Source organism: Bacillus rossius, chromosome 14 (assembly GCF_032445375.1).
Source record: "Bacillus rossius redtenbacheri isolate Brsri chromosome 14, Brsri_v3, whole genome shotgun sequence".
NCBI lineage: Eukaryota > Metazoa > Arthropoda > Insecta > Phasmatodea > Bacillidae > Bacillus > Bacillus rossius.
In genome coordinates, this window is record NC_086341.1 from 46,008,177 (window position 1) to 46,028,804 (window position 20,628).

Consider the following 20,628-nt stretch of genomic DNA (forward strand, 5'->3'; position numbering starts at 1 on the left):
TATGCAGACTAACTTCAAAGCAAGTAATGGTTGGTGCATAAGAATGATGTGCCGTTGCGATTTTTGTTTGCAAAGCAGAACACAACTAGCGCAAAAACTGCCAAAAGATTTCCAAGAGAAATTGATTAAATTTCAGCGCTATGTGATTGGTTTGCATAAACAAAACCATTATTTGTACAGCCAAATTGTAAACGCTAACGAAACGGCAGAGTATTTTGACATGCCCAACAACAATGCAGTTGAAACCAAAGGCGTTAAGACTATCACCGTGTGCACGGCTGGAAATGAGAAGCTGCGAGTCACTGTGATGTTATCTGTTTTGGCAGACGGCAGGTGTGTAATCAGCACCCAGGTGCAATTCTGAAGAAAAGGAGCATGTTGGTCCTTGATGCGTTTCAGGAACATCTGACACCTGAGGTTAAAACTACGATAAATAATTTTACCACAGACTTGGTTGTTATACCAGCTGGAATGACAAGCCAGCTACAAGTTCTCAATGTTGTCGTAAACAAGCCACTTTTGGCAACAGTATAGTGATTGGCTGCTTACGGATGAATATTCTCCGACGACTGGGAAAATTAAGAAACCATCGGTTCTTCAGTTAGCAACATGGATTTCTACAGCCTGGCGAAGGATAACTTCAGAATCCATCATCTGCGGCTTTAAGAAGTGTTGCATTTCAAATGCCATGAATGGCAATGAAGACGATCTGTGCTGGCAAGATGAAGATAAAGGCAGTGTCAGCAGTAGCAGAAGCATTGCAGACACTTACAGTGAATGATTATTCTTACCAGCATCATAACAAACTCTGTTAATATAGCTATGTAAACTAAGTGTAAGAGTAAATACTATTGTTTACAATTTCCTCTCCATAACTTTTATTATAACGGTGATCTTCTCTCCAAACATACTTTTTCCTAGACTCTCAAACAAAAAGTTTGGGGTTGCATTATATTCAGAGTTGCAGTATCCTCGGGCAAATACAGTAATTTCTTCCCCAAGCTCCTGGATTTCTAACTTTTCACTTATGAAACTGAATTTCACAGAAATAGACTCTTTCATGGAAATTAATGAAGCAACTCTGCCTTAGTATAAGCCCAAACCATAGCACGACAGCACTCCCAACACAGAGTACGACTTACTTACCAACTTCGCTAATGGCAAGAGGCGCGAGTTTCTCCGATTCTCCCTTTATCTCCACTTCAACACGCTTCACCCTGTCACCTTCGTTCTCCCCCGCTTGAAACTGCCTTTCATAGACAGCATCCTTGATCAGGCTTCCCTTTTCCGTCGCAGATATCCTAGAAAAGACAATGGTATAATATAAGCAATTTCATTAATGTTACAAAACTTGAAAACTTAAAATGAGAACTTTCTGAAATGCTTTACAGTGAAAGGTATTAAATTTTTAATCCAAGCAGGTTTCAGACCATGGCCATGCCGGTTTAGTCATTTTGACAAATTACTGAACGCCAATATAGTTTTAAGAAAACCACCAAAGAAAATTTTATAAAATACAGTCATATTTAAAAGAAGTTGTAATAAGCTGCTATACAGAAAAAAAAGAAAGAAAAAGGGCAGATGAGCATTACTGCTTAAAAAACACTCTGCTATCACGTTGCATCCGTGACGGGGCGCAACTGAATACACGGAATACAGCCACTAAAAAAAACTGTGCTGTTGAGAAATGCTATTATTTGCTTAACATATAGTAGTATGTATCTGCCTCCAAAGTTTCCTTGCAAACTGAGACTTAAATTTTACCATTCACATCAAAACTTATACAGCAAAACCCCTTATTTGCACTTTTCATGGGGACAAAGTAAAAAAGTGTAAAAAGCGGGAAAGTGTAAATAAAGGGAAAAGTATAAAAAGGAGTACAGTTTACCTTATTTAGAATTTTTTTCCTTTTGTTTAATAGCACATACTACAATGCAGGTACAAACACTCTAACAACAAATTTTACTTTAGTATTTAATCAATTATTAATTTACCACATTTGACAAAAATAAAAAAAGAATGAAAGCCAAAATGTTTTTCTGATTACTTCCTAAAAAATAAATTTGAAATTTTCTTCTGTTCAAGGAGATTATTTGCCTCTCCAAATTATAAATACAGTTGCAACCGGCAGGGTTTATAACAAATACGGGCTACATACACATTGCTCACAGTAAAAAATTTTTTAAGAAAAGGCCGCAAATTGATGAATATTTACCGTCAATAGCGCGTCAAACGCGGAGAAAGGTCATTGTACTCGGTCAGCTGCTTTAACGACGCGGCGGCGCATGCGCACTCTATGCTCCGCCCAGACTCATGACGCCATCAGCCGCCAACCAATAGATGCGAGCTTAGCGGAAAAAAATATAAGCTCCACCTCCCGTGTACCAATTTTATCCAGTTCTAATACCAGTTTATTGGTATACGCACCAGTTTTCTCGCTGCCGTGACATGTTCAAGTTTACGTTTATCATGATGTCTTGATACGAATAATTAATTATTTACGATCCCCAGAAATAAATGGTTAGTTTAAAAAATATGGCATCAACTGTACAATACTTCCCAAATTATAAAAGACGTATAAAACAGTTACCAAGATTCCACTCATTTTATCTTGTGAAGTTTATGTCTCGTACCAGTATTTCGGCTAAGTTGTGACATAAATACAGTATCAGAACTTACAAGCAGCCATGTTTGTACATTCATGAGTTTACGTTTTTCCCTCGTGCATTTTAGATTGTCTCCTGCTATAATTACTCGTACTTTTACACGCCTAGGCTTAAATTATTACATGTTTAGAAATAAAAGCAACTTTTCATGTTATAAAATATGTATATTTTGTAGGGATGGGGCGAATCCTGATTTCCTAGAATCCGAATCCTAACTCAAATCCTCGACTGGAATTGCCGAATCTCGAACCCGAATCCGAATCTTTTAACAGATGATGTCCACATATCTAATGTAAGTGAGATGTATTCTGCTTGCACTAAAAGTCCCTTGACTTTATCACATGTAGTTTGGTACATTTCTGGTATAGCCTAAGTGTATATAAAGACAAAAAAATTTTCTTGAGAAATTTCAGTTTTAGTACAGATTAGCGGTTAGGATTTTTTCTATAAATAAGCTAGAGGTCTGCGAGCCTAAGAATTTTACTTCGAGCCGAGCTCGAGCTTTTGTGGTACAGTTACACTTTTGGGAAATTATTTTTATCTTAAACTTAGTATAATGTTTGAATAAAGTATTAAAATGAAGTGGGCTTATTAATTTTGGGTAAGTATTGACAGTGTGTGTTTACATTTTGCACTGCTAGAAAAAAATAACATTTTTTTTCCATTGAATCTTACCTGTTTCCATTGGTTCATTAGTAACTGATATCATCCAACTAACATAACCAAGTATATGTTTGTGTAAATGTAACATATCTTTGGGAAAATTTCATCCTTGTCAATTTTTCTGGAGTCCTTACTGAGCTTCAACAAACTTAGCACCAAAAATCATGTTGTTTGAAAAGTACATTCACATTGTTTCAACATTTACACTTTTCAGCACAATAATTCTGAGAGAGATTGTCACAGAGTATTAAATTCTGTTCTTTAATCTATCATGCAGAACAATAATTTGTTCTGCACGTTCAGGAGTTAAATTAGCTCTACGATTGGAGATAGTGTTTCCAGCAGAAGAGAAGCGTCTCTCGCTGGCAACCTGCTTGGCTGGAATGCTTTAGTAAAATTGCTTAACCCCAAAATTAGTGTCATAAATATCTGTAACTGGTCATTAAAGTTTAATCAATTGAAAGTAATAAAAATAAAAGCATTTTACTTCATTCAATTTACACTTGCAAAAAAACATACACACATAAACCTACATGGAAATTAAAGTCTTTTTCAATATCCTGAAATCTGAAATATGTTTACTCATGTCATTAAATGTACAGCTGTATTGAAGAAGCCGATTTTGCCAATATTTAGTTGAATCGGCATTTCTGCCGACTTCCGATACAGTACGCTTGTTAATTTTCGGCCGATATTACTGAAAAACGAAAGAGACTGACATAACCTAAAAATCCACGAGTACCATTTTCACTTTTCGTAGTAGTACTGCATTCTTTCACATCACATTATTTCTTAGCAAAATGTGCCAACCATACATATCAAAGTTTAACATCCTTTTTTTTTTCCAACAATGTTCTTTAATTTAATATGTCATAAATAAATAATACATTACTATCACGGTAAATATACATCTCGGTTGTTACGGTAAATATAGTGCAAATATGGTAGCCATCATGCTTCTGTAGTAATTATGGTATTCTACAAAGAATCTTTAGTTCTTATTATGGTAATTATCTTAAAATATCTATTGGCTTTGTACTGTAGTTATGGTACATCATCCATATTTCTTCGTATATTGTTGTTCATTTGTCTTTTCTTCATATTTACGTTTTACGTGCGCCATAATTTGAGACAGAAAGTTTCAGAAAAAATTTTAACGGACTTTATATCACACATTTAATGGCGTAAATGATGCGACCTCGGGCAATTTAAACGCTTTATACGGAAAAACCTACCATGCGGGACCTCGTAAGTGAGTTTTACTGTATTTTTTTTCCCGTAAATAGTAAAAAACCGAATCCTTTGACGAATCCTATATCAGACCCGCCGAATCTTCGAATCCCTAGGATTCGGCGGATTCGGCGGATATTGGATTCGGTCGCCCCATCCCTAATATTTTGCTATTTAAAATGTTCATTGCCTACTAGCTCCACGGTATTTTCTGGTTGTTTATGGTTGTTACGTGACGTAAATAGCGGGATTGATTCGATTTTTGAGACGTAATTCGCGGGAAAGTATTGTATTGGACTATATGGGAACCAAACGGGACCTGAAGAATATAGTGCAAATAACGGGAAAACGTAAATAACGGTAACGTAAATAAGGGGTTTCGCTGTATATATTTTTTAGTTTGAAAATTTAGATTTTGACTTCAACAGTGTGCACTAAGAAGACCTCGAAAATTAATTTTGATGGTGTCTTAAAAACACAAAAGCAACACAGCAACAAGAAATCTTTCCCACCCAAAAATTTTTGAAATGAAAAATTGATTCCAGAACAGCTCTAAAACTAAACAAAATAAATAAATAAATATGATACTCTGGTCAGTCTGGTGACAATTAAGACCTGTCAAAGTCTGAATGTTTGCTGAAGCAACATTCAAAAAATTGTCACCATTCATGAACAGATACATTCTTTTTTCCTGGATGTAAGTTAAAACAAAACATAAAATGAAAAAGAAAAAAAAATGTAGGATAGCATACTTTTATGATATACTTTCTTTTGTCTCACCTTTTTCATTTCATCACATTAAGCCTTAAGTTGTTGCAACCCATCAATAGGGAAATAATGTAACCAGAAAGACAGATATTTTCCCCCTCCCTCTTACTACCAAAACCATATTTCTCTTCTGAGGCTGAAAGAGCGCTATTAATAATGGGGAATCCTTGCACAGCCATTTTGGTCATCTCCTTAAGACTTTGATAAAATTAAGCCACACCTGCAAAATTATGTATAGATAAGTAAGGTACTATCAAGTGCATGTGGCTAAATATTATTTAATACATTTAGTACGAACATTATGTGCATTAAGTGGAAAAGTGCAAGAGGGACAGCCAGATTATTTGTACAAAAATTTAAGACATTTTATGTTTACTGTGTGTTTTATACCCAAAGATTTGAGAGAAAACAAAATTCCATTAATGTGTTTCATAATTTGCACAATAACCCATTTTCAAGATTTTTGAAAAGCTGCTTAGTTATAGGCAATAATCATATTTGTTCTAAGTTCTGAATTTCGATTAATAAGTTTATTTATTTTGCTGTTATTTTATAAATCATTTTCTGCAATTTTTGCTTTTTATTTACAAGCAGTGATAATGTGTGATGTGTAGCACATGCCCATAAAAAACACACGAGCACTCAAAAGTTGTATCCATGAATTGTTCTTAATGCAGAAACATATTTAAGTTGTCTCTGACTTCTATTGGAATTGAAAAAAAAAAAAATGATCTTGCACACTCCTACCATCACCTATGTCATCTTGGTCACAATGACAGATGGAAATTTAGGAACTAATTACAAAACCTGTATTCCACGTGGGGAGACACTTATACACATGTAAGTAAAAACAAGCCTTAGACTCCCTTAGCCCAGCGACAGACTACTACTGGGTTGCAGAGCGTTCACAGGCCACGTGCCCCACGTGCTGTGTCTACTGCAGGTAAACTACTGGTCATCACCGTGGCTCGAGGGAACTCACCGCCTCCTCGTGAGGTTGGTGGACCTGCGCTGGGCGAGGTTCATGTCGTCCCTGTTCCTCGGCAGGGTCGCCTGCTTCGTCTGCAGCTCCTCCAGCACCACGTTCATGTCGGGGTCCGCCACGTCGAACGCAGTCTGGTCCTGCAGGCGTTCACACCACCGGGAATACAACTCTGAACCAGCAAACCTTTACACCACCGGGAATACAACTCTGGTCCCGCGAGCATTCACACCACCGGGAATACATCTCTGAACTAGCAAACCTTTACACCAACAGGAATACAACTCTGGTCCCGCTAGCGTTCACACCACCGGGAATACATCTCTGAACCAGCAAACCTTTACACCACCGGGAATACAACTCTGGTCCCGCGAGCATTCACACCACCGGGAATACATCTCTGAACTAGCAAACCTTTACACCAACAGGAATACAACTCTGGTCCCGCTAGCGTTCACACCACCGGGAATACATCTCTGAACCAGCAAACCTTTACACCACCGGGAATACAACTCTGGTCCCGCGAGCATTCACACCACCGGGAATACATCTCTGAACCAGCAAACCTTTACACCACCGGGAATACAACTCTGGTCCCGCGAGCATTCACACCACCGGGAATACATCTCTGAACCAGCAAACTTTTACACCACCAGGAATTCAACTCTGGTCCCGCTAGCGTTCACACCACCGGGAATACATCTCTGAACCAGCAAACTTTTACACCACCAGGAATTCAACTCTGGTTCTACGAGCATTTACATGGCCAGAAATGCAACCCTGATATTCAAGCACTCATGCTACCAAGGATACAACTTGGCGTTACAAGCATCCATGCTACCGAGGATACAACTTGGCGTTACAAGCATCAATGCTACCGGAGATACAACTCTGGACCTGCAAACCTTTACACCACTGGAGTTACAATAGTGGTTATGCAAGCATTCAAAAGACCAGTAATTAAACACTAACCCTGCAAGCTTTCACACGTCTGGGAATAAAATACAATACTCAAAGCATTAACTTGATCAGGCATACAATTCTGGTACTGGAAATAATTTCCAAACTAGCAATGCATCTCTGGTCCTCCAAGTATCCACACAAATGGGATGCAATTCTGATTCAGGAAGCATTTACAAACATGTCGTATAAGGTACAACTATATTAGAGGTTCCCAAAAATGAAGTTGGTTACACCCTACATTATCTTTCTTGGGTATGATCTACGTCAAAATGATAATTGTCATCAACCTTGAATTAGATTATTATCTGCTTCCAAATGCAAACACTAACAATTTAAGTAGTGTTGTTTAAATACTTTAAAACTATTTCTCCTACTTCACTGCCAGCTATAAAAGTTGTAAACTTAGCAACATGTAAAAAGCAAAAGCCCCTGGTAAATAATGAAATAAGTGAGTTTACAATAATATTAAGTTAAGACATACATAATTTTAAATTTTGACATAGTATGTATGCACATGCACAATAATGCTTAAGTCACATGCCCTAAATGGTTTTTGTAATTTTTTTACTGATTTTTTTTGCCTGCAACAGTGATAAACATTATTTCTCATTCGTAAGCATCATAGCCAGTTCCATATGATCAACTGAAGGCCATCTATCTAGTGTTTACTACTTTTTGGTCATAAGGACCAGGATTAAAAATTCCAGCAAGCTCAAATTTTTGGGATACAGTGATATGTATTAACTTTTTCCTGAAGCTTACATAAAGTAACTTATTGAACTGATCAAATACAACTTAGCCATTGGTCTGATCAGATTACCGAAGCCATGTTTACACAAAAGGCTTAAATCTTTCAGGTGAAGTTCATGTCAGTAAACATTTTCATTCTGTATACGAATAAACTTACTTGCAACAGAAATATCAGAATCAAAAGTCAAAACAAATTATGCATACTTTCAGCAAACTTAAAAAAAAACCTAACAAGGCTTATTAATAGAGACAAGATTTTATGGTTTTATTTTTAGCCCAATTTCATTTTTAAAACAAAATAATTAAGTGTGTTTTTTTTTTTAAAAAACGCTGTTTTGTAATATGTACTTATTCCACCAAAATAGGGGTAAAATTTATATGTATGCTGAAATTTTATGGGAAAATAAATTGGTCTCAAAAAATTACATTCAGAACAATAAAAAATAAATTAGCAAGAATTTGTGGTTTAAAACTGATTCAATATGAGATGCAAAATAAAACAAATTAAATTAATTTTTCCTATCCATAAACTTTGGTACAATTTTTTGTCCAAAAATATCAGACATTCCTTGAATAAGAACATTAAAATATTACTTTTTTTTTTATGGTTTGAATAAAGTTATGATTAAATGCTACTTAAAATTCCAAGACATAACTTGCATTCTGGTGTTATGCTGTCCGGTGCAATAACTCGCATTTTGGTGTTACACGGTATTTTGGCATGCCTTTTCAGTGTTATTTCGGTTTCATCGCAATTCACCACGTAATCTTGTCCCTAGTTATTTCCGTTTGTCGTCATTCTTGCCAGAAACCGCCGACAGCTACACTGCACACACGGAAGCCGAGGTTGTTGCGAGACCGACTCGACACCCACGCCCGCTCACCACGAAGTTCCTCTTCTCCATGTCGCAGAAGCTCTCCACAAGCAGCTTGCAGGCATCCTTCTGCCCCCAGTACGCGGCTGCGTGAAGAGGCGTCCAGCCGTCAAAGTCCTGGATGTTCACGTCGGCGCCGGCTTGCAGCAGAACGCTTCCGCAGGCAAACAGAAATTTACCCAGTACAAGTTTCATGCGACAAATTTTCCATTCACGAAATTACTCCCACCAAATGCCGTATATCGAGAACTAAGATGTTTGCATCAAAACTAAATGCAAACTATCAGAAGTTTTGAGATGTCCAGCACGGTAATGTTTGTTAGGGGACTTTTACATGACTTTCGTAACCCGTTCTTCAGTTTCATGCGACAAACGTTCCCTTCACGAAATCACTCCTACCAATAGCTGCATACCGAGAAATAAGGTGTTCGCATCAACACTGAATGCAAACTATCAAATAGCTACTGGCTAATGTTTGTTAGGGGACTTGAACATGACTCTGGTAAACAGTTCAGTGGACTCCAGGGAGGCGCCCCTCTCACCTCATGACCTTGCTGTAGCCCTTGGCAGCGGCCACGTGCAGGGCCGTCGCGCCCGTCTTGGGGTGCGGCTTGTCGTCGTACTGGCCGTTGTTCAGCCACCGCTTGGCGTCCTCCATCATCATGTTCTCCTCTTCGCCACGCACCTCGTCGCAGTCAATACCTAGAAACAACGGGCGGATGTCCGCCACTAACGTTACAGACGTAGTACAAAAATATTTCAAACACACGTGCAAGTGTGCAAGTAACCAAGAACACAAGACGTGCGCACGGGAATGCGGGTCAGCGAGTACGCTGGTGCACGCGTATGGTCAAAGTGCTAACATACTTAAAACCAAAAAGGAACAAGGAGAAAAACTTTTTACAACACTTAAGATATGGATTGGAAAGGCGGGAAGAAAGGATGTGACGTGGAACCGGTACGAATAAAAAAAAATATCTATCTCCTAAAATATTTAATTTTTCAGTAACCTCATCATTCGAAAAAAAATTCCCCGACTACCTGAGAAATTCCCTGACTTGTCCTTGACTTTTTCCTACTGCTGAAAATGTTCTCACTTTTCCAAGTTTTCCCTCCATTTTCCCTGCTGGCAGCCACCCTGGCCACCACGCGACGCGAACCGGTCCATTCCGTGTTTCCAAACATTTGAACTTGAATGAATAAAGAGAGTGGCGGAGAGTGGCGCCACGGCGTACCTTGGGCCGTGATGTACTCCTGCAACAGGTCCTCCATGTCGTCGGAGGCGGCGACGTCAAGCGGCAGCTCTGCGTCGCTGTTCACGGCCACCACGTTGGCCCCGTTCTCGATGAGGTACCTGCGAGCACTCTCACGTCACGGACCACCCACACTCACTGCCGGCCAGGTCATTCAGCATTTCATACTGCTCCTAGTATTGTCTGTTACTGCACATGATTTTAAATTAATTCACAATATTTTCATATTTAATTATTTATACAAAGGTTGTTTCTACTAAACAAGTCCTTATTTAATGTTTTATATGAACTTAAGAGCAAATTTATATCCAAGTTCTAGCATGCACTGAAAGTATTAAATCGTGTGTTATACAGTTTTGGGTTAATCATTTGTATGTAGCATTTGTCATCAAATACTTCATTTATATCATATCATTTATTAAATAAATTTATGAAATTAGTTGTCCCAGAGCCAAGTTTTTCTGGATTTTGATAAAACCTAATTTCTTATTGATTTATGAATACTATATTAATAAAATGTATTTGAAGTCAAAAGCTACATACAAATGGTTAACCCACAACTGTAAACATGATTTAATGCTTTCAGTTTATACTATTCAGCTGTATCTCAATAACTCATATTCCTGGAAAGATAAACTTTATTACCTATTTTTAATTAAATTTTTTTTTTAACCAAATGTTCAATTCAGAGTTTAAGGGTAATTCCATGCATGAGTGAACCTTAACCCAAAAAAATTAATTTTGGTATTTTTCTCTGAAACTTGTATTAATTGCACCACTGATATGTACATTTTACATAAATATACTTATTTGGTATATTTTGTATGAGTATGTATTAGTTTGTTTTATTTAGTGAATATGTGACTCAGCTGTCAAGTCCATCATTAAAGTAAAGTTGTATGGCTTTTGTTGGTAAACCTGAAGTTTCCCTCCAATTTTTAATAGGTTTTTCAAGAAGGACATTACACAGAAACTCTCGGCTTTGAAATTACATGGAAACTATTAGTGCAGGTAAATATATAATTTAGTTACTGGTGAAAAACTTTAACTATGTAGTAGTATCACACCTGTAATAAAAAAGTACTTAAGTTTTTGTAGCTATGTCCTAGTCTGAAATAAAGTGAAAACATTTGGGAAAGTGAGGTTAGGCATGTGCTTGTGTAATTAAGCAAAGAATTATTCACTGACAGATAATAAAAAGTTTATTTAAAAATTTAAATGTGTCACACCCGTAATAATGAAAAACCACTGGTTTGTTCACCCTTACATAGCTGTTCATGTTTTTGTGTATATTACATACTATGTGCTGAATGTACACAGTGATTTTAGGCCTACATAATGGAAATATTTTTCACTTTCAGGATGAATTCCAGAGATTATGTAAGAAAATGGAGGCAAAAGCAGAGAGACGATCCAGAAAAGTTGAAGGTTTATTTAGAAAAAATACAAGAATATGATCGGAAGAGAAGAGAGAAGGCGAATGAAAGACTAAAACATGACAACAAGAAGCTGAAATTAAAACGTCTCAAGAATGCTGAACGACAGAGAAGATGCAGACAAAAGAAAAACAAACAGGTTAGTTGCCAAAAGAAAACATTGTCTTCACCCTTAGGATCATAAAAATGTGTACAGACATCAGGCAAAGCTGTAAGGAGAGTTCAAAAAGCTTTGACTGTTAGTCCAGCCAAAAAATCTGCAGTTTTCGCACAGTTATTGATCTCAAATGATGTACAAGATGTTTCAAATATTCAGTCACATAAATATAATCACCAAAAATGGACTTGGAATGAGGTAAGTGAGGAATTAAAAGTAAGAGTGCAACAATTTTACATGAGGGATGATGTAAGTCGTATAACACCTGGCAGGAAGGATACCACTTCAGTTATTGAACCTTCTACAGGAAAGAGTGACAAAGCAAAAGTCTCACATGGTAATGACTGTGAAAGAAGCATTTAGTTTATTTAAGTCTGAAAATCCAGATGCAAACATCCATATCTCAAAATTCTACGAGCTTCGCCCAAAACATATTTTTTCTTCACCACAGCTTCCTCACAATGTGTGTGTTTGCAGATACCTTGCAAACTTTAACTGTATGCTACAGACAGCTAGCAATAAAATAAAAGATCTTCCTGCTACATCCAAAGATCTATTAAGTAAAATGTGTTGTGACATAGGTAATGAAAACTGTATGATAGGATGCTGTACAACTTGTGAAGACAGTATATTCAAATTACCAATACGCGGGCCGTTGACTTGACGAAAGAGGTTAGATGGAAACAGTGGACAGATGTAGATGGACGGCCAAGGCTGGTGGAAACAGAAGGATCAATTGAAGATCTATTGAATGAAGTGCAAAAGCAATTAGCATCATTTAAAATTCATTCATTTATTAAGAATGTACAGGCTAAAAATTTTGAAGAAAAGAAGCTCTCTCCAGCAAAAGATGAAGTAATTCTGCATATAGATTTTGCAGAGAACTACTCAGCCACATATCAGAATGAAATTCAGTCAGTCCATTGGAGCCATAATCAGATAACAATATACTTGGTTTGGACATTCATTAACACCATAATCTCTGATTTAAAAGAAAATCATTCAAATGTTAAGCACATCTGTTTTTTTTTTCAGATGGATGTGCTGGACAGTTTAAAAATAGGTACACCTTATCAGGATTGTGTTTCCTCAAAGATGATTATGATCTGGTTGGTGAATGGAATTTTTTTGCTACTTCCCATGGGAATGGAGCTGTGTTGGAGCAGTGGTGATAAGAAAAGTCTGGCAACAAGTTAAGAGTAGGAGAAACACAGTAATAACTGCACAAGAGTTCTATGAATGTTCAAGGAAATCTGTCAAAGGCATCAATATTCTCTTTGTATCAAGTGATCTGATTTCAGAATCCAGAAAATTGTTTGAACCTAGATGGGAAAATGTGCTTGCAATACAAATGCTGCAATCTAAACATCATTTTAAATTTTGCAATGATATTAGTGTCCTAGTGGTACGTACATATTCATCAAAACTGGAAAGATGTGATATTTTGGATTGCCCAGACACCAAAAGAAAAGGAAAATTAAGATATTGTGAAGTATATTCTGATTCAGATGATTCAACAAGTTCTGAACAAGACACCGAAACTGTGTCACCACCTACCATACATAACTTCAAACACGGAAAGTATGTATTGGTGAAATTTATGGGAGCTGGAAAAAAGAAAACTATACAATATCGTTATGTATGTGTTTGTCAAGGTAATGTTGAAGAGGATGGTGAAATTAAAGTCATGGCTCTTAAAATGTGTGCTAAAGGAAACGGTAAAGTGTTTAGGACGGATGACAATGATGTTTCTTATGTTAACTTTGATCAGGTATTCACCATCCTTCCCGAACCAACCATACAAATTATTGGAGACAGGTATTCATTTGTATTTTCGAGAAGAGTCGATGTTTATAAGAAAATGTAGAAAAATGTCGAGCATATAGTGGAAAGATTCGGCTAGTTATGTTGTTTATATCTTGGTGTTTTAAGGGTGTTTTTGTGTTGAAAGTACTAAGTCACACTTGTAAGAAACTGTCATGCCCATAATGCTAGAGACATTTCTGACAATTCTATTCTATTTTTAATTTGTATCCAATTTTTTAATAGTCCATAAGTACTTATTTATGTTAGCTTGTTACAACTGATGTATGCCATTGTTTTTCTACAGTTTACAAAAATTATCATATTTTTATTGACAGATGATGTTTCTGAGGAAATGTAATAAAGAGTGTAAAGACCAATATTTTCTGTAAAGAGAAATTGCATATAGTATTAATATTTAGGTTTTATTTATGATAGTTCAGTTATGTACAACATAAAAGTGTACAAAGTCACACCCGTAAGAAACAGTGTCACACCCGTAATGAAAGGAAAAAATTAAACAAAAATAAAAAAATATAAAATTTTACCTTTTTAATTGTGCATAAGTACTTCCTTGTGTTTGCATGTTACAACTAATGTACTGACATGTTTTTTTATTCGTTAAATTCACAGAAATATTGAATTATATTTAGAAGGATGTAGAGTGAGGTAACATTTCTGTCACACCCGTAAGAGACTTTGAAGTTTGATGTTGAAATTAAATAATTTGTCAATCCAGGTATAATTTTAAAGTAAGAAACATTTCATGATACTATACCTAAATAAAATATAATAACAAAAATTTTCTTTTTACATAATATTTTAAGGATAGTTATTTTAAATGGTTCTTTCGAATGTCACACCCATAAGCTTGGAATACCCCTTATATGAACATCAAGTTTTGGCCATAAATTTAAGAAATATGTTTTGGACGTCTGCCTAGTGGGATTAGCGGATTTGCCGGTCTATCAAACCTAAATATAGTATTAACTGGAATACCAAGTGTGAAAATGTGAAACCACTGTACTGCACTGACAGTGCCAAATCTTGAGCAATTTAAAAATACCAGCAGTGCAGTAATTCCACCTGAAGGCCAAGCTAAACAGCCCAAATCACCCAAATTTCTGAACGGAAACGGCTTGATTGGTGCCAGACTACTGAAGGCGCCGGTTTTAAGACCTAGCGAATAAATGCAAAAAAAAAAAACTGGATTTTTACATGCCATTTTAATGATTTTCTAGGCGTGGTTTTAAAGCCATTAATAATTCTGGAATATTGCTGATGCAAAAGTTTTATCAAGTTTAAAATTTTACAATGATACCCCGTTCGTTTTAATTCAAGCTTCGACTCACTGAAGACGTTTGAAAAAAAAAGTTTATCTTTCTAGAAAGATGAGTTACGGAGATAAAGCTAACTGAAAATTCTCGTGTCGGCCCGGAGGGGGGGGGGGGGGATATGTATGTATGTATGTATGTGTGTGTATGTATGTATGTATGTATGTATGTATGTATGTATGTATGTATGGATGTATGTATGGATGTATGTATGTTATGTATGTATGTATGTATGTATGTATGTATGTATGTATGTATGTATGTATGTATGTATGTATGTATGTATGTATGTATGTATGTATGTATGTATGTATGTATGTATGAAGGGGGTAATGGCAAAGTCGTTTGGGAGAATAAAATTCTGATAGTGATTTATTTATTTATCTATTTATTTATTTATTTATTTAAATTTGTTACATTCCCACCGACTTTAGAGGTGGGCACGACACAAAACAACTAAAAACAAACACTATCACAATAAATAGAGACAGCTCAGGATATTCACAAAACATGAAAACAGGAAAGACACAAATACCTGAAGGGCAAGATAACATGACACATTACTTAGCGAAACATTAATTACATAGTGATCTAACAGCAGAACCGCCTAATTATCTCAGACACGAACGGTCTGCCGACCTCACCTCGCGATGCTGACGAAGCCGCAGTTGGAGGTGGCGTGGAGGGGCGTCCAGCCGTCGTTGTCGCCCCGGTTCACGTCCGCCCCGTTCTCCACAAGGAACTCCACCATGTCCAGGTTGTTGTCTATGCACGCCTGCAGCACACGACGCACATCGCGTTCACTCCAGCTTATCATCACAGACGTGCAACACTTGCATTACTTCCGGTCTCACAACTACTCACGACTAGAACTTGCATGCAGTAAACTCCCTATTATCCGCGGGCGGATGATCCGCGGTGCGGATCATCCGCGCATGCTACGAAAAATTACAGCACATTTCTAAACCTGTATTTTATTACAATTGAGCAAATTTGAACTCTACTGACGAGTGAATTGAGTGCAGTGTACAGTAAAACACCACTGGCCTTCTCGGAACTCACGCAGTAGGCTGGCATGCGTTGCTATTTTTGTCTCTGTCGCGCTTTGTTTCTAGTCGTATGGTTGAGCACTTTTATGTTTACATTACTGAAATGTATTTTATGTTAATAATTCAGTAAAATACTACAATTTTAGCATCATTTAAAAAATTTTTACTGTTGATTGTAACTTTTACTGTACATAAAGTTTTAGATTTTTAAGTTGAAATTAATGTTTCCTTTTTTGTTTCCCATTTTCGGCTCTTTTGCGGATTATCCGCGATTTTCACTAACCGCGGTGGCCCTGCCACTTAATTTCGCGGATAATCGGGAGTGTACTGTAGTTTAACAAAATGCTAAAATTCTTGGTAAGGCTGGTTTTCACACTCAACGATTTTTTTTTAGTTTTCTCTTCACTACTGTTAGTTAAGGGCTATTGCTGTAAATTTGACAAATTCAACACTACGCCTCTCTTGTCATTTGTTCCGCCACAAACATTTGCAACAGTTACTCACTAAAAGTAATCTAATAGGTGTAAAAAGTCACACTTAGTAAATTATGTGTGCCAACAAATATCACATGAGAGGTACAGCATTAAATTTACATAAATAGCCTTTACCTAATATTAATCAAGTTAAAATTAAAAATGAATAATTGTATGTGATAACCCAGTCTTAAGAACTATATTCATACCAGATGTTTTACAAATTTTATTAATGTGGAAAAAAAATTCTTATGTGGTTGTTGGTTGTTTAGATTGACATTCATGTACAGGTCTGTATACTATTTGTAAGCTTCCTGTGTAAGCAATTTTTTTAAACTATATTTACTCATGTTGAATAAAAGCTCAACAAACATTTTTAATGCATGACAGCAAATTTTGAAGTCCAGCTCTCTTACCCATGGTCATTTAAGAAGTGTGGGAGGGGGGGAGAGAGGGGGAAGAGAGATAGATAGAGATAGAGAGAGATAGAATACATTACCTAAATTTAGTTAAAGATCTTGACCAATTGAAAACCTTGATTAAATAACTGATTAATATTGGGAAATTATAAGGCACTGATCCAAAAAATATTGGGTCAGCCATTTAATATTTTATTCCTAGGATATTACATGCATGAACCACTAAGCCAGGGATTTTATAAAATATAAGGGCAGTTTCACATTAAGAGGCCGTGTCAGTAAATGTTTATTTCCAATATTCTGCTCTAGAAGTTCTCTCTTTTAACAGTGAGATTTAGTGGCTTTTTCAACCGAAGGAACTGTAGCCGCAGCGCGTGATAAAGCTACTATACCCTTATCACAGGATTAGTGGGAAGGTTGACAGCTCGAGTTTACTCGACGAAAAATGTATCTGGTTCCTCGACAATCTGAGAGGATGACAATCTGACCGGCGCGGCGGCTCACTAGGAAATTGCGGATGCAGGGATTCAGAATCAAGAAACCTCACTTTAACAAATGTAGTATGAGTCGTATCTAAAACTAAAACTAAAATTTTTAATACTTTAAACTTATCGGAATACAATTAATCTTCAAACATGTGGTAATTATTCTTTATCTGGATGTAATAGTCCGTGAAAAATAATGTTAGTTGACATTAAAAAGTATACGAAATTCATCATGTAACGTTTTATAAGGATAATAACATAAATGCATATGCTTAGATATTGCATATGCATCACACACAATCTAAATACAATCTCACTTAAGTCCTACTACCTAATTTTTTACAATGCACCATCATACAGTTTAACAGAGGTAGGTGAACCTCTTATCGACGTTGTTTCAAAGAATTTAAATTTACAAATATAACTATTTATCTTAATACGATATGTAGCCTACCTTTATGAATACGAACTTACAAAAAAATTATTGAATTTATCACATTACACTTTAACATTACACAAGACTAAAACACTAACAAAACTTAATTTTATACATTGCTGTAGCATATTAGAAGACGAAATAACTCACAAGACTAACATTAAGAGGGCTGCATTACAAATTTACTTTACAGAGAAGAAAATATCCTTTCAAGATATTTCATTACCTCATTGATTACATAATACTGCCGTTGATGTGATCGTAGATATAAAGTATTTAAAAAATATATTCCATTATGTTTATGTAAATATTTTGAAAACGTTATTGCTTAAAGATGCTCATTATTTAAATAATAACGAATCTTTTACTTTTATGTACTGAACAAACAAAATACTTATAAGTTAATAAGAATAAGCTTAGTTGAGTAACATCTTCAATTTGTATTGAATTCAATGTACATATCGAAAATCATGTACAATGAATGCAACAGATTGAATTCAATAAATATTTGATCTTGTGAAACGGCCATAATATTGATGTAGATTAGGGACCGGAAAAATTCGCGGTTTCGACGGCCTTCAGGATAGACTGCACATTCCCCTGTACACTCGGGCAAATAACGGCAGTTCATTTGCTGCTGACTTGTTAGTCGTCTCAGCTTGTTTGTCTGTGATTCGATCCTTCTTTGGTTGGTGTTTTATAATTGGTTGAGATTCGTCCAGATGAACAGTAAGCCAATAGCAAAATCATCTAAAAGGTATATGTATTTGACTTCTAGCCTATCGCCGAATGAATCCGCGAATTTTTCCGGTCTCTATTAATTATAGATGCTCACATGCATCGTGAGAGTCCGTATAAAGCCTATTACAATTCTATAAGTATACATTAAAATGCTTTTAAAATATACATGTGTAATATAATTAAAACTTGTTTAAGTAAGATCATCACAAAAAAAAATGAAAATCCTTCAACAGTAAGTGATGTTTTATAAGATTTTAACAAAACACACTTACAATAAGAGAATACTAATCATACCACATAATTCAACACAAAATATACATTCCAGTAGGCGCTACGTAAAAACAACTTCTATTTTTATGCTGATAACTCTGCATTGTTTTATATATATCATTATTTCTAACTTTTAATATTCTCTACACATTAACTGAAATTACTTATTTACGGAGTCTTAGCTAATGTTGGTCTGTACCACATACAGTTCGTACGATATCTCTACGCAAAACATATACAGTTCATTATTAGTAATATCAATTATATTTCATGAACATTTTGAAATTAGTATAGGCCCTAGGTTGTTCACTGTTAATTGAGTACTTCTGAAGTATTTTCATTGTGAGTTAACATACATACCAAATGCCATTCTTCCAGTAAAGTTACAAAGAAGACAACAAGATAATATAAATATGTATGTAGTACCATATTTTAAACCCCTATTAAATGAATAATAACTCAATCTCTATTCTGTACTATTAAGTAATAAATTTTATTAATGTTATTTATAACTTAAATAAAATGACAACTAACAAATTAGTAAAAAATATAATTACGTGCGATATAGTGTGACATTTGTACTTGGACAGCAAACGAATATAATAAAATGTCTATGACAATGTTAACTTTACTCATTATTATGGAAAGAAACAAAATGGGCAGATAAGCATATTCTACGCTGACATTTAAAAATGCTCAATTCAAAATGAACATTCCAAGAAAATTTATTTTATATCACCACAAAAAATCAAACTGCGGCGTCATTTTCCCGATGACAAACAAAAAAGTTGTATGGTCGCGAATAATACATTCGTATGGCGTCACATCAGCGGAATATTCCCTTGGCATAAATGTGCGAAGTCTGTGGCACTTATGGAGAAGTAAACCTTCGCTCAAACACAAAAACAAATGAACGAACAGCTTTTTTTTTTTGATAAGATGTGCAATCGGAGACCCCTGGGGTGGTTGAAGAGTGTCAGGTTGGTCGCCAGACCAGATAGTAAAAGCTCAGGGGCTGAGGATAGAAAAGGCATATCTCCAAATTATTAAGTATAAATGTTGTCATGTAATATTTAAAGACTTGATTACACCCAGGTTTATAAACCCATCATGATCATGAAGACACTGATCGGAAGGTAATGTGCAATACATTTCAATGGCGTTTTCAGTTTTTGCTAAATAATTATAAATATAAGCAAAATTTCAATGTATCTGGACAAATCAAAATATTGATAATATTATTTTCATCACAGAAATAATATATGATATGATAACTAAATTTGAAAAAAGCGGTTATGTTAAATGTATTGTATACTTTCAGTAGGCAAAATTTCCGGCCCCTACCTCTTATAGACTTTGAGAAAAACTGCCTTTTAAAATAACATTGATATAGATAGGAGCGCAAATTTGTGACACGGCCTCTTAATACATGTACCCATGATTTTCTACTGTGTGATTTTAAGTCTTATAGATGAGATCATTACAGATGGGCAAACAATGTATAAGTCAGGCATGATGGGAAATGCCAGCATTCACATGAACTGATTTTCAGAAACCACAGAAAATTTAAATAATGATGGACTAACCGGGATTCGAACCCCGGTTTCTTCCAAATACAAGTGCAGAGTTATACCATTGCATCACCTCACTCAGTCATTTAGCAGCTTGTTACAAACTTGTTTTAAATACCATAGTACTCTACATTAGGTTTTCATTTCGTTGGTTTGGTTTTATAGGTTTTAATTCATCTGTAGTTTACCTTCTCTTACAAGTAACACAACTTTTACGAGTACTTTATACCAGACTTGTATTTACTTTTATAATGTTATAGGATGTTATTACAGCTAACCAAGTTAATGTGAACCGCCGCAACCT

General features: G+C 35.7%; 1 protein-coding gene across 12 annotated transcripts in view; it reads right to left on the reverse strand.

The window, feature by feature from the left end:
* Positions 1 to 20,628, reverse strand: part of LOC134538852 (protein phosphatase 1 regulatory subunit 12A) — a 177,820-nt gene that overhangs the window by 102,222 nt on the left and 54,970 nt on the right. For all 12 annotated transcript variants that reach the window (XM_063380412.1, XM_063380404.1, XM_063380407.1 and 9 more), the window contains exons 2-7: positions 15,525 to 15,655; positions 10,133 to 10,251; positions 9,440 to 9,599; positions 8,907 to 9,051; positions 6,310 to 6,449; positions 1,147 to 1,301 (exon numbers count right to left, since the gene is read on the reverse strand). In XM_063380412.1, coding sequence (XP_063236482.1) covers positions 1,147 to 1,301; positions 6,310 to 6,449; positions 8,907 to 9,051; positions 9,440 to 9,599; positions 10,133 to 10,251; positions 15,525 to 15,655 — 850 coding nt within the window. The remainder of the gene's footprint in view (positions 1 to 1,146; positions 1,302 to 6,309; positions 6,450 to 8,906; positions 9,052 to 9,439; positions 9,600 to 10,132; positions 10,252 to 15,524; positions 15,656 to 20,628) is intronic.